The sequence below is a fragment of the Triturus cristatus genome, chromosome 8 (assembly GCF_964204655.1).
Source record: "Triturus cristatus chromosome 8, aTriCri1.1, whole genome shotgun sequence".
In the NCBI taxonomy this organism is placed as follows: Eukaryota; Metazoa; Chordata; class Amphibia; order Caudata; family Salamandridae; genus Triturus; species Triturus cristatus.
This window is the reverse complement of record NC_140591.1, coordinates 445,895,969-445,910,366: the sequence shown is the minus strand read 5'-3', so window position 1 is coordinate 445,910,366 and position 14,398 is coordinate 445,895,969. Positions and strand designations below refer to the sequence as shown.

Sequence of the window (14,398 nt, the reverse complement as noted above, 5' to 3'; positions counted from 1 at the left end):
TATAATCAAAACATAGTCCAAAAAGATAGATAATACAGTGTTCCGAGTCTGTGTTACAAAAAACTAATTTCCATTTGATCATTTATTCCTTTAGGTTAAATGGTATTGAGATGCCTTATCCGGTGATCTCTCTCTGGAGTACTTTTCTAGTCAAATCAAAGTCTCCTGTGTGTTCTACGACTTCCAAAATATGGAATTGGAATTATATCACATTGTGTGTATGTTCTTTAAAATGGACAGTTACACAGAATGAAAATTTTATACTATGGCGTTTTTCATTTAACTCAGAAATACTAATTTTGAACTTCTCCCTTTCATACAATAAATATGCCATAAATAAACTTACGGCGTGCAGCACACAATATCATTAGGCATTCAGAAAACAGATCAAAACCTGGCTGTTTTCATCCATCTAGCTCATGTTGCGCGGAGTTTCTGCACGCAGGTCCCCTGGGTCTTTAAAAACAGATAATTCCTGGTTGTCTTTCCATCTGGCTAGCAATTTTCACCATGGTCACCCGTCCTTGAGCGCTGGGATGCCCCGTTGCTGGGGTAGCCACTTGCTATATAAGCACCCGCTAACATTACATAACATAACATACATCCTTACATTTTTCATTCAAAAATACTGGAGGAAGGCAAAAAGTTTAGGGATGACCCTGCAAAAAGGGCCAAGTCCAACACTTACATTTTTCATTCAGCTGTCATTGTTGTAAATCAAGGCCTTCACCTATTTGGCCATAAAAATGTTGCGATAGCTCAGTGCCCCAGTAAAACCCATCGATGTACCACTCCATTGAAGAAAATATCAATTTCACATTGAAAGTAGCTGTGGTACAATGTGAAATGAAACAACTCTAATAAAAAAAACTCATTATCTCTGATGTTTTTAATGTCCATGCAATTACTCTATGTAAGAAAAACAGAGTGTATTTCTTTTACGTTGAATGGTATTGAGCTGCCTTATCCAATTGATCTCTATCTGGAGTAGTTTATTGGAGAAATTAAAGTCCTCTGTGTGTTCCACAACTTTCAATATTTGGAACTGGACTTGTGCCACATTGTGTTTATATTCTTTGAAATGGACATCCGCACTGGATGTTTCATTTTGACTTCTAATGTTATTTTACAGAGAGAAAGGATACGGGGGGATCACTCCTTCTGGCCTGGTGAATTTGAGGGATGAATAAAAGGCATGGATTGGCTGATCATGAAGATCTGCATGGCAATATGCTTTGTACCTACCACTGAAATAATCAGGACCCTTATTATGGAGCTCTCTGAAAGTGATAAGTAGAGCATTGAAATTAATCCTTTTGCTCACTGGCATTCAATGAAGTTGCTTCGGGCATAGGGAGATGGTTTGCCATCTTGGAAAAGTGAGAATCAGCCTTGCAGCCGCAGTCTGGCCATCTGTAGGCTGTAAATGAGACCAGCTGGGACCCCTAGTAATGGAGAGTTGGCATGATCTAATCTAGAGGTCACTAGAGCTTGCTCAGTCGTTTTGGGAGTATAGGCTGGTAAAAATGTAAAGAACTTTTTTGAAGATTTAAAATGGCAAAACAGGAGGCCGTGATGGCTCTAATTTGGGGTTTGAATGATAGCTCCTGGTCCACGGGGTAATCTTTTATTGGCTTTGAGTGCGTAAAAAGCATAGAAACCTGCCAGCATGGCGGGCCTTGTCACTCGAGTGGTTTAGGCAAAGGTTTTTGTTGTCATTGTTCTCACCCCACACCCGTGTTCTCATAAATCACAGTGGACTCTTAAATTGTGTTCCTATGGACATTTTTACTCTTGGTCTTAGGCTTCTGTGTTTTTTAGCTTCCAATTGGATACCAATGTATTAATTTTCATTGTACCGTACTTCATGTTGTGTACTCCTCCATTTGGTTCCCAATGTATAGGTTTGGTTTTAGTTATTGTTTGTATGTTGTATTTTGGACTTGCACTTTAATGGTCTATGACCGAAATGAAGTTGAATGATGATGATGATAGCTACTGGTCATATTTTCTACCCAGGTTCCACAATGTGGACGATCGAGGTGAACAGCTTGAGATCTGATCAGAGTGTGATTCATTAAACGTAGATCATCTAAATATAGTAAAGATGACACATGCACTCCTCCTATTCATGTTAAAAATTAGTTTCTTTTCAATTTTATCAGCAATGAACCAGATATAAATCAAGTAGGGATGGTACTTACACATAGCCCTGTTGTAAGCCTCACTAAAATCTGTTTCGTAAGTGAGCGTGTAAGGTGATACTTCACTTGTGCCTAAGGAAGAGTGCACAGTGCAAGGATGTGAGAGGAGTCTTGGAGGGATATTACAGTGAACTCGTTTTTTTCCAGAATCACTTTCTGTCAATCAGATCAAACACTGGGATGAAGTCGCTAGCATGAGATTGAGGGGTGGCAGCCATGGAGGCTTCTGCTATTTCGGTAAAAGGAACTTGACTTCCGTTGACTGCTGACAGTTTGTTAAATGTTGCTTCTAGCTTTATTCTTTCATTGTTTAAACATAGCACAACCTCCTGCTCTTTGTACTGAGCACCAGGAATTTAGAATAATTGAGCAAGTGAAAATGAAAGGTTCTTTTCCTTCTTCTTATTTGCAACATCTCTGCAGTCTTTGGAAACCTCAGAAACTTGACTGACCTACACCTAAAAGGAACTGGGTATGGGTGTCCTGCATGGTACTAACTGTTCTCACAACTAAGTCTTCCATTGAAGGACAGAACCTTTACCCTCTTATCTGCCCTCTTATGTTCTCTCTGGGTTCTTATGCCATGTATGTAAGCACCCATTGTCACAAGCGTCTTGATACAAGTACGCTTATCCACAGTGTACTTGACTCCTAGCAGACATCACAGAATGTCAAACACTTCTTATGGAGGCCACTCTCAAACAGCCCCAACCAACGTATTAGACTGGAACAAGCCCAACAAGTTAAAAACACCTTGTGATACCATAATTGTTATAGAAGCATCTTGTACAAATGGCAATAACAACATCAGTAATCAAGGAGGGTGTGTCGTGTGTCTCATATCCTACGTGCATGCTCCCTCAACTGCAGTCAGTTTATTCATTGCCCCTCGACTTGACATGTCTTGAGTCTAATCCTTTCAACACATTATATTGTTTTCTATCTTCACCAGTATTTCTTTCCTAAACATCTTTTACTCACTATGTCTTCAATTTTTAATCTTCTGTCATTTTTTCTTCTTGATCCTCTTCCAATCTTTCTGAGATGCCCTGGCCTCTAGTTCATTCTCCTTGAGGTGTTTAATGCTCTGATTAAAGAGGCTTTTAAATCTTTGTTCCCTTGGTTTATCTCTGGCCCTCATGTCCATCTGTCAATTAACATTGTTAATTTGCTTCGCAGTATCTTCTTCGCTCTTCTGTACCTTGTCCTTATAAGTAATATTTTTCATGTCTGGACTCTTCCTTCATTATCTCTTTGATTCCTTCAGTTTTTCATTTATTACCACATTAGTCACTTACTTACTCATTGATTCTTTCTCTTATCCTTTGTCATCTTGTTCAGTCAATGGTCTGTCTTGCACTGTCTCATTGTTATCTCCTTTGCACCCTTGCTTTTTCTCACCTCTCTTCCTTGCCCTCTAGTTCTTTTACTCCTTGGTGCCATGAAATTTTATTCATGTGTCTGCCTCCTGACCTTTCGGTTTATATCTCTTACGTGCCATTTTCTCTATTTATTTATTTGCTTGTTTCCGAAGAAGTAGCTTATCATTACCTCCGTCCCTAGAGCTCTAGTTTATTATTTGGCTTGCCCTGCATCTTCAATTTTTTGTTTTTTATCACTTGTATTTATTCATTGTTTTGTTTTCTGTCCTTTTGTTAATTATTTCCTCAGTTGCATGCTCATTATATCCTTGATAACATGTCATCTTATTTTTATGTAGCTCCATATGATCATATGCTGCTCATTATATGCTCTTTCCTGGTCTAACTTATTTTTGGTGACTAGCCATGTGACCAGGTTTATAAACACTCTGGTTAACCAGAACCTCCCTGTCCTACATCTTGTACCCTCTACGTACCAATGCCCTTTCCTGGCCTTTTTGACCTCATTTTTGTTGAGCAGGATGAGGTACAGGATGAGAGACTGAATTGGTAGGAATAAAATGTGCGATCCTCTCAAGCTTCAAGCCAAGACTCCTCCCATGTAAACACTTACGTTGGGCTGATATACCTCATATCCTGTTTTTTCCCCGAGAACAGTCTTTGGTTCACTTCCCACTGCCCCGATGGCAGTAAATATCATGAAGGCACTGATTAGTACATCTACTCATGTTTCTGAATCATAAGACACACCCAGCAATGCAATATCTAATTGTGCACAGAGAGTTGTGTGTGAGTAGATGACATCTACTGGACATGTTCTCTTTATGCTTCTGAACTCTATAGTAACATGTAGTGGTAAGACCTTGTCTAGCAATGGCCTGTGGAGCCACACTTTAATGTCACTGTAAACTGATATGCTGTTGTATGGTGCAGAAGTCACAAAGACCTTTGAGTAGGTTGCTCTCCCTCACTGGGCATGTAAAGCAAAGTCCTATTTTCGATGAAACACAAAGCCTGCTGCTCAGAGTACCGGTGTGCAACTCTGATGATATACTTTTCACATACAGGAAGAAACCCACAGTTGAAAGCTGGAGAAAATAGGTGCAACAGGTCCTTAGAAGAATCCAGTTGCAATCCAAATGTCTCTTTGCCATCCACCCATTTTTGTGACATTGAAAAAGATGCTAGATTCAGTAGGCATGATCCAAAAACCCATAGCAGAGATAACGAAGAGATGGTATGATCTGAGGTCATGTACCAAAGGGCAGTTGGGAATCCATCTGTGTGAGAGAACAGAAGGAGGCCACCCCACCGCTCCCACCACCAACTGTCATAGAGGAACTTCTACAAAGCACCCTGGAGCTAGAGGCCGTTAGTCGGTTTGGTGACATTGACACCCCAGAGCTTCCTTGTCAAGGTAAGTGACGAATTGAATTGTATTAGTGAATAGTGTATATGAAAGGTCTCAGCCAGAATAATAAACCGATTAGTAACTTATGGTAATGTTCTAAAATGAAAATACTACAGTATACTTCATACATCGAAAACGTTATAACTCCATGTACCTTTGAAGAGCATCATGGATAAAGTGATAAAACACAAACAAATAGTGGTGCAAACAAATTTAATAGTAGAAGTGAGAAATATAATTTAAGAAATTCAAAGTCCAAATAACTAACATCGTATCCTTCCATTTTTTTAACAGATACACCAACTGAAGAAAGTGAGCACTCGCAAGGGGAAAGTCCAGGAGACATACACATTCATGTAGCTGATCTTTATGATAGTGTCAGCCAGCCCAGTCCAACACTTGCTGCAAATGCAAGTTATGTTGATGTTAAATAATTTTTTTGTAAATTTAAATTATTTGTAAAGCACAAGTGCAAGTTCTGCAGCGAGAGGTTATAGACACGCAGATGAAGAAGTTAGTAAGGTCATTACACCAACTGTTGAAGAGGAACATCTAGTGTGGCCATTTAAAGAGTGGGGAAGATATAGACTTGGCACTCATCTGGCTCAACAAACTCAATCTCAGTTCCCTGTTGCAAATGCTGAAGTTGCGGAAAGCCAACAAATCTTTGGAGGCTTAGAAAGGTGAAGCACCTACAACAGAAGCAAATCAGAATTATAAATCAAAAACATGTAACCCTGGTGGGTTTGAAAGTGCGGTAAGTACGCTAGCTGCAAATCAAATTGCAATCAATTAAAAATGTGCCAATGAAAACATATAGCACAGGCAAAAGGTGTGCCATACCTCTTGCTGCTTAGATAGGTTCAACTAGGGCCATCAATCGCCTATCACAACCTTATCTCGCCTCACTGTAAATTTATAGGTGGAAACAGAGAATTACAGCACATGTGTGGCTGGAGGACAAATTCAGGTCACCGATGCTGTTGAGACCATGCAAATTAACAGCATAGCAAGTGACCCACAGGTTGGAGTGGGCAATAAAGGATTACCAATCTAGTCCCAACTACAGACAGTTTAAATGTGCGCCAAACTAGGAGTCACAGTTGTGGTGCTGAGCATTTTGGGGCAAATTTACAAGCCCCTTTCGCCACTTTTGCGTCACTTTTAACATGGGAAAAGTGACGCAAAAGTGGCGCAAGGGGCTTGTAAATCTGCCCCTTTGAATCCAAAACATCAGTTTGCAACAAACTGTTGATTTAATAGATTGCTAAAAAATGTCATATTGTTTTGATTGAACAGAAAAAAACATCTGGAAAGGGAAGTATCCTTTTAGATATAGAGGGGCAGATTTAGAAGAAAGTGATGCATCTATAGAGATGCGTCACTTTCCTTGCGCCTCCCTAAAAAATGCTTGCGCCACCATGGATGCACCGTATTTACAATAAGGCGCACCATGGCGGAAGGATTGACAGATGCTTCAGAAATTCTGACGCATCTGTGGGGGGAAAAGTCACGCATTGCTGGAGTCGTGTCGCAAGCACAATGCAATTCCAGCAATGCATTGTGTGGCCTATTCCCACTACACTGCATCACTCCTTACGTCTGCTTGGCGTAAGGTATTGACGCAGTGGTGTCCTAAAAGTGACGCAGTGAAATCTTGTAGATTTCACTGCGTCACTTTTACGAGGCTTTCCTGCGTAGGAACGCCCCCCTGCATACATTATACCTGACGCAGGTATAATGTGATGCAGGGCTTTACAACGTGACGCATCTCCCTAGATGCATCACGTTGTAAATAGGAAGCATTGTTTGCGCCGCCGTTGAGTGAAAAAAGTGACGCAATAGCAGCGCAAAGAGGCGCAAGGTGCTTGTAAATCTGCCCCACAGTCTGTTACCTGCAAATTAAGTTGCGTTTAGTTATGTAACCTATATTGTGTCTTTGTAATTGATGATAATACTTTGCATGCATTTATAAACTCACCTTGAAAAATAATTGTTGGTTATGTTATCACGTTTCAAACTCCCTTCTGCAGCTTGTGGTTCCTCATGTCTGGGAGGTGGTGGCAGTGGTTGTTCTTTGTCATCAGACTCTGAAACAGATACAGTAAAAGATAATCCTTTCTAATTGCTATATTGTATACAAGTTGCAACTATCTTGCAACTGATTAAGAGGAGAGTACTTTAGGGCACCACCCCTCTTCTGCAGACATCGGAAATAACTCTTTAGTAGCCAAAAGAGCATTCTATGACGCCTTTGGTTCTACGATGAGCCACATTATACCTTTGGTCATTGGGAGTAGTGGAGGACAGATATGGCATCATGATCCATGGACATAAGGCCTACATGCTATCATCTACAAACAAACACCAGATATTTAGCTATGGGATTACAATAAGACATAAACTGTATGTTATATGATGTTATCTGTATTTACCCAATAAATATCAGTTGTCTAAATCTCTTCTTTGTGGACTTTGAAAAATTCTGCTATGTCTTAATATAAATGAGTGCTACAATATATGTGGGTACATTTTTTGGCATCCTACACCACTAGATTTTTCAGAGAATTAGTATTTTTTCTATTCATAAAAAGATATTCAGTGGGCATATAGGCATTTGCACCATCTATATATCCTAGAAATGCGTGCAAAAATCACGAAATGCAACTCTGTGAGGCACCACTAGCAGCTGCAATCACATCTTGAAAGCTAACAGATGCTAATAGATGCAAACTACATAACACCTGCACATGTGTGGGGATGGACTTACTGCATAAGGTGTGCCTCTCGAGCTGAGGTTTTAAATCACCAATCAGGTAATTGCACTGCTTAGCCTGCATTTGATGTATATCTCTTCCTATGTTTGATCAACAAGTGTAAACCTCAGTCTGAAGATTCTCTCCTATCTTCTACTCTTTCTCTGCAAACCAGCTTACATCCTCATTCCCCTTGCCATGACATACAGAGCAGCCAATTTGGAAAAAAGGTGATGCATTCTGGTCCTGTTTATATAAATTGCACATGATTGCCACCTGATTTGACTTGGTGGCAAATTGCATCTGTAGAATTTTTTTTTCTCGACTATTCGCTATCTGCCAATGGAATGAACATAAGAATAGCGAGTGGCACATAGTGATATCTTATTTACGAATTGCTAGTTCGAGTTGATAAAATACCAATTTGTTAATCACGCGCCACACTAAAATTAGGTCTGCCAATGTGTTTCATTCACACGATTTCATAATTTTGCGATCTGCAATCGAATTGCGACTGATTACCGAGCTGCAAAATATTTGTAGATATGCCCTTGTTTTGCTCTGAAGGGTAAAAGTACAGGTATATTAAACAAAACAAATCCCAGCACCATCAAAACAGGAAATACATGACTATTAAGGTTCTACCAAACTTTGCAAGTAGATTCTCTCAGTTGAGGGACCTCAACATCACTAAAAGTATGCAGTGTCCCTACTGGTAGTGCTGGTTCCCACAGCTGCAGTGTTGACCTCTTCAGTCACATGGGCCCCCTTACCTCACCATAAGTTTGATGTCCTCTTTATTGATTTGGGGTGATCAACTTCACACGCTCTGAGAGATGGTTAAGTGACTGCCTAACTGATGCCGTCATGGGCCACTGCATGGGACTGCAATGGTGCCCTGCGCTCCCAATAGCATTGGCTTGGAATTCTAAGACATTTGGGGGGATCACTTGGAGATATTAGTACCACTTGCCTGCATCATTCACCATATTAGCTCTTTTGCTTCTAGTGGGCATGTTCAAACCGTTTAAGTTCCCCAATCAAAGATGACTGGCATTCCCATATTTGTGTACCATGTTTACATCTTCAAGAAGGTTTCCTATGAATTTTCCTGTGATACCCTTTCCTTTCTGGGCAATATATAAGAGGTTTTGCCTTGCAGTGGGCACGTCCCTACACATTTAAATTTCTTCTTCATTGTGTTTATTGCTGACATGTTATACATTTTGTCCTAGGTTTTTTCATTTTTTTCTGCAGCTTCAAGTCCTGCTGCATTTCTTGATTCTGGTATCTTGGCTGCTTTTCTCTCTGCCCTGAAAAGGAAGAGTCTCATGCCTAGTGATACATTCAACAGTCGTCTCCATCTTCATGAGTACCATTGCGAAGGAGGTTTTTCATGCCTTGCAGCTTTTTCCTACTTTGGGACCAGTTCCAGGAAAAACGGGTCATCTTTATTTGGTTTGAACTGTGCAGAGTGACACTGAGATTACTGACAGTCATTATCTAGGACATCCGAAATTAGCATGGTACCCCAATCATTTGTACTCTGAAAGTCGGCCGACCAGTGCTGACCTGCCTAAGGGGAAGAGTGGATGCGGAAAGCCGACTGGGTGACGGCAAGTGGCTATTTTAAGTTGCATATATTAGACCATTAGAAAAACAGACACACCAAACTCAACACCAGAACACGTGGATGAGAGTATTGCCAAGGTGTGTGAAGACTCCGACACCACAACCCAACAGCTTTTTCTCCATGGATATTTCCATGATGATAACTCACAACATGAAGTTTATCAGTCAAGGGCAAATGGAACACGTGGAATGTTTGTTGTATGCACATTACCTCCAATGAAACCTCAATAACGGGTGCAAGAAATAAACATTAGACCATTAGAAACCCACTACCTCCGATTGCGACGTTAAATGTATTTAAGGCCACCAACATACCTACATGGGTTGAGTCATACATATTGCCCAATAACGACTCATTCTCTTTTGGGGTAGCCTATCATCAGCCTACAAGCACCATTCATTACAAAGGGGCCTGTGGAAATGGTGAAGTCTGCATTATATTAAAACTATTCAACATACCATATACCATTTGAACGTACAGACCTGACTGTTGGTGCCGTGTGCGGCTGCCCGGCCATGATCTTGTATCATTAACGCACTGCATGATGCCGGGTTTAAGTAGCTTTGTAAGTTTCAGGGACAAAAACTAACTGGAAACCTCAGGTGCAATGTGAGGAGCAGAATGCTTGAGTGATGTCATATTTGCTGCCATTAACAAGTAGGCATTCTCAAACACATCTGCTTCAGTGGTTATATCAAGTGAAGTCAAGTCAACGTTCTTTAACTCCACGAAATACATTTGTACAGAAGTATTGCACATTTCCCGATTCCTTAACATACACATTCAAAAAATTAAAAAAAACATCAAATCAGCAATACATAGCACTTAAGAGAATCAATTCCACCAGCACGTCATGGAGCTAATGAATACAAAAACGGTGTAATATTTTGAATGTCTTCTCATTAAAACTAAGCAAAAGGTAAACAGCCCGCTATCATACACCTATTTAAACAGATTTTATATCAAAAGAGAGCGGCGGTTCTCAAAGAAAGACCCTCGAGCCCTAGAGCAATCCCCTTATTGACATGAGAGTTCAACCGCCAGTTACCACTTTGAGGAGAGCACTTTGAAGGTAACTTTCCCCAATAATCCCAGAACGCATTGTGCAGTTGTCAGAGTGAAACTTGCTTAAAAATGCACCTTATTTCAGGAAGAATCTGTACCGCTGTTTACTTACAATAAATTCCATTTAAGAATATAGCTTTGGGCCTCACTTTGAAAAACGATTATATCTCTAATCGAAGTAAATTTTGTGAAGGTCAAAAAGTCCCTTTTTACTTTTATCAGTGTTTTTATTCCAGCTGGGTTACAATATTCAATTTTTTTTCAGTGAGTAGAAGTTCTTCCATATATACTGCAGATTAGATCATATAATGAGTATTTAGCAAAAACATTCATATCCCTCACCGAAATTGGCATACTCTGCCTTATACTAGATATCCAATTTCATGGAATCTCAAGCAAAATCAGCAGAGATAACAAGCAGAGACATCAGCTATTGATTAGCTGCCACGGAAATCATAATCAAACCATCGCAGTTTTGCAGGACAGTCTCATTGTTTTTGTCACATTGTGTTCAGTTGGTTTTCAAGTCATTCCATTGTATACATTAAGCTTCTCCCATACTCGGTTAGAACCAGTGATGGATTGGTGAGGGTTAGAGGTGATAAAACACATTTTGAGATCCTGAAGGTCAATTGATGGGCATTTGAAAAAGGTGTTTAGGATGAAGTCATTGTTTTTCTGACAAAATCAGCAAAGAAAGGTGACAGCAAAGTTTCTGTGTGTGGTCTTCACAGTATAGTACTTCCTGTACATTGGCATTAAAGCAACTCTGAGGTACATAATCAGCTACAGGTTCCTTGGTTTGCTTATAGGAAGTAAATTCATAATAAAGGCCACACATTCAAATAATTTCTGAAACATTTGTTGCACTACACTCATGACATATACTGGCTAATTGTGATTTCTGTGGTCTTTTGACATAGTTAGAAGCACTCCTAGTTTACGCCAATACCGTGGGGTGAGGTATTTGCCAGATGCTGTATTACTGCATCATTCTCAGTTCAGCACCTTGGAATGCTGCATGCTCTCCCACAATCCAAGGTGTGAAAACTTTGAATGTTTCAGTTTTTCCTTGCACAAATTCTAGCAGGTTTTACCTGATGAAAACCATCAGAAGACATCTTCAAACAGCGGCATAACACAAAATGATGGGGCCCCCTGCAGAATGTGATGAGGGGCCACTGAGCCTCCCATATCGCGGAGATATGTATTAGTTTTGTGCTTAAAGGGGACCTATGGAAACTTCCAGGGCCCCCTGAGGTGTTGAGTGACTCCTGCGGCACAGAGGTTGCAGGTGCCTAAGTTACATCTCTGCCTTTGACTCTCATATGTGAACAAATGAGGATTCCTGTGGGACTCGTAATTTGACTCATAGCATGTAGCTTGCTGAGACATCCTGCCAGCTGAATAAGGTAAATACTGAGAAAGGTCATTCCATTTTAATTTTGGTGCAAACACATGGATAGGTAGTTCAGCCCCAAGATTCTTCTGATTGGTCTAGCGGTAAGAGACTACCCTCCACATCAATAACTCAAACTTAGCAGAGTAAAATCCTATTTAGAAACTGGACCACTCAAGAACCTTGTTCTCGATCAAAAATACGTTTAAAAGGTTTAGTGCAGAATTGGTAAGAAAACATTACAGAGGAAGCATAATTTTATCATAAAGACTCTGAAATACAGAATCATAAATCACAACAGAGCCCTAATCACTTAATAAACGTCTCTCTAAATTCAATGGGCCTTATTAGAATGTCAGACCGACTGCCACCGACAGGCCGTCGGTGGCTGTCGTCCGACATCCAAGGCATTGGTCCGACTGCCAGATTGCGATGCTGGCGGTTGGATACCGTTGGGGCGTTGGTCAAAGGCCTAATCCATACAATGGAGTCGTGCCCGAGGAGTCACTGCCATAGGAATTAGGATGTCCCTTTCCGACAGTCTTCCCATATCAGCCTTTCTGACATGAAAAGGCTGTTTGAAAGTGACTTTGGGGGCTCATAGCAGGGACCCCGTCCCCTTAGTCCTCCGCTGTGTGGCCTGGGGTGCACATGTGGTGCCCCCCAAACATCTCTGCACTGTGTGCCCGGCACCACATGGTGCCTGGCACATAGATGTTTAGAAACATACCCTTTACCATTGCATCTTGTGCTGCAGCCCTTTTCCGGGTCGCAGCACAGGCCGCAATGGTAAAGGCTATGTTTCAGACCGCCGTGCTGGTGGTCACATGATAATATCAGGAGTGAAATCGCCGACCTCTTGTCGGGCGGTTCCACTCCCGAAATGATCGGCATCATAATAAGGCCCTAAGTGTCAAACTCATGAAGAGTAGCAACAACATTCTAGTGAGGAAGAAACTGTCAAAATAATTGGACAGAGTCTTGGGAGGAAAATAGAAAGTCATCACAATCTTTCAAAACTAGGGATTTTATATACAATTTAGGCATATTAATTATTAAAACTGCAAATTCAGCATGGCACGGTTATGGTTAGGCTGCATTGGTAAATCAAAAGCAATTTGGTAAATTCAAAAGTTTTTTAACCCTAACTAACCCATTTCTTATGGTAACAGAAATCTTCCACTCGTTTCCTCAGCAACTGCACTCTGGAGATGTACAACACAAATTTGAAACATTTCTTAACAATAGCCCATAGAATCATGTTATTCTGCATGCCTGCATTGGAGCTTCCTGTAGAAATCCTTCAAAATGATACATGAGATACATGATGGAAAGTTTAATTCACAAAACATGCTTTCTAACACTACAATCTATTTGTGACATTGCTCTCCAGGTTCTGCAGAAACTGTGGGGAGAGAATACTTGTAGCTGAATGGGAGGGGGAAATGAGCAGAGAAGGATAGAACACCAGAAGCTGCATTAATTTGAACTAAACAGATAATCATCACATTTTAAGCACATAATCATTAGGACTTTGGTTAAGTTCGTATGCATCGTTAACATGACTAATGTGCTCAAAAAATGTGTTACCCAAAATGGCACCTTGGAAAAATCTTTAACATTATAATAATATTGCGAGTTTCCCAGCTCAAAAAAGCCAATATGTGATATTATCGCCTTAGAAACAATTTTCTGGTGCGGAATTCAGACAAGGGATAAAAATACCGGACCACATAAATACCGTATGAGTATTTATCAGGTGCAGTAGTGCCTCCCAAAATCTTCAAAGGAACTATTTTTCAAAATGCATGGGTAAGTGTCAAATTTGACTGTTCCACACACTTTCATTTTTTCAGGGGGTAAAGGGGAAGACTTTTTTGCACAAGCGAACTACTTGTTCAACACTTTGGCGTGTACAGTACTGCATGAAAAGACTTTACTATATCGTCCCATGCCACTTTCAGATCTCCTTCAAAAACATGCTGCTATTTTTATGGATATATGAGTTTTAGTTTTTAGCACAGTCATGCTTTTAGAGCAGTTAATTTTTTTTAATGAACAACTCTACACATCAAAGCGGGATTCAGCACATATCTTAGTTTACCAAAGGAGTGCTCTACCCTAACAGTATCATTTTCCAAGAATAAACACGGGGATGAGGAGTTTAACCTGGCCACTTATAGCTAGTCCTAACCCACAGCACAGGAGCATTCAGGCCACCACCTTGGGACAAAAGGAATAGGTCATCCCATTGTCTCTCTTGCTCTCTCTCTCTGTCTCTCTCTATTTCTTTTTCTGTCAATCCAAGTAAGTGACAAGCAGAAGGAAATAAGCATATACACAGGTTTGTGATGGTCTCTTGCAAGCTACCACATTCTCATGTTTATCTCCGGAAGCCCACTGTTCCCTCAACTGCAACAGAAATTAATCAAATGGGAGAACAAACTCATAACTGCTCCTGTACATGCTGCACATTTTCCATATGTGCACATACTATACAGTGTGTATGTGTGTGTGCTTTCTTTGTTTATAATATACTTGTTTGCTG

At 40.4% G+C, this 14,398-nt stretch overlaps 1 protein-coding gene across 3 annotated transcripts in view; it reads right to left on the bottom strand.

Moving 5' to 3' along the window:
- Positions 1 to 5,194: 5,194 nt before the first annotated feature.
- LOC146802275 (uncharacterized) overlaps positions 5,195 to 14,398 on the bottom strand; it is a 275,082-nt gene continuing 265,878 nt past the window's right edge. For all 3 annotated transcript variants that reach the window (XM_085621850.1, XM_085621849.1, XM_085621851.1), the window contains 2 exons: positions 6,979 to 7,087; positions 5,195 to 5,689 (listed from right to left, as the gene is read on the bottom strand). In XM_085621850.1, coding sequence (XP_085477976.1) covers positions 5,563 to 5,689; positions 6,979 to 7,087 — 236 coding nt within the window. In that variant the 3' untranslated portion in view covers positions 5,195 to 5,562. The remainder of the gene's footprint in view (positions 5,690 to 6,978; positions 7,088 to 14,398) is intronic.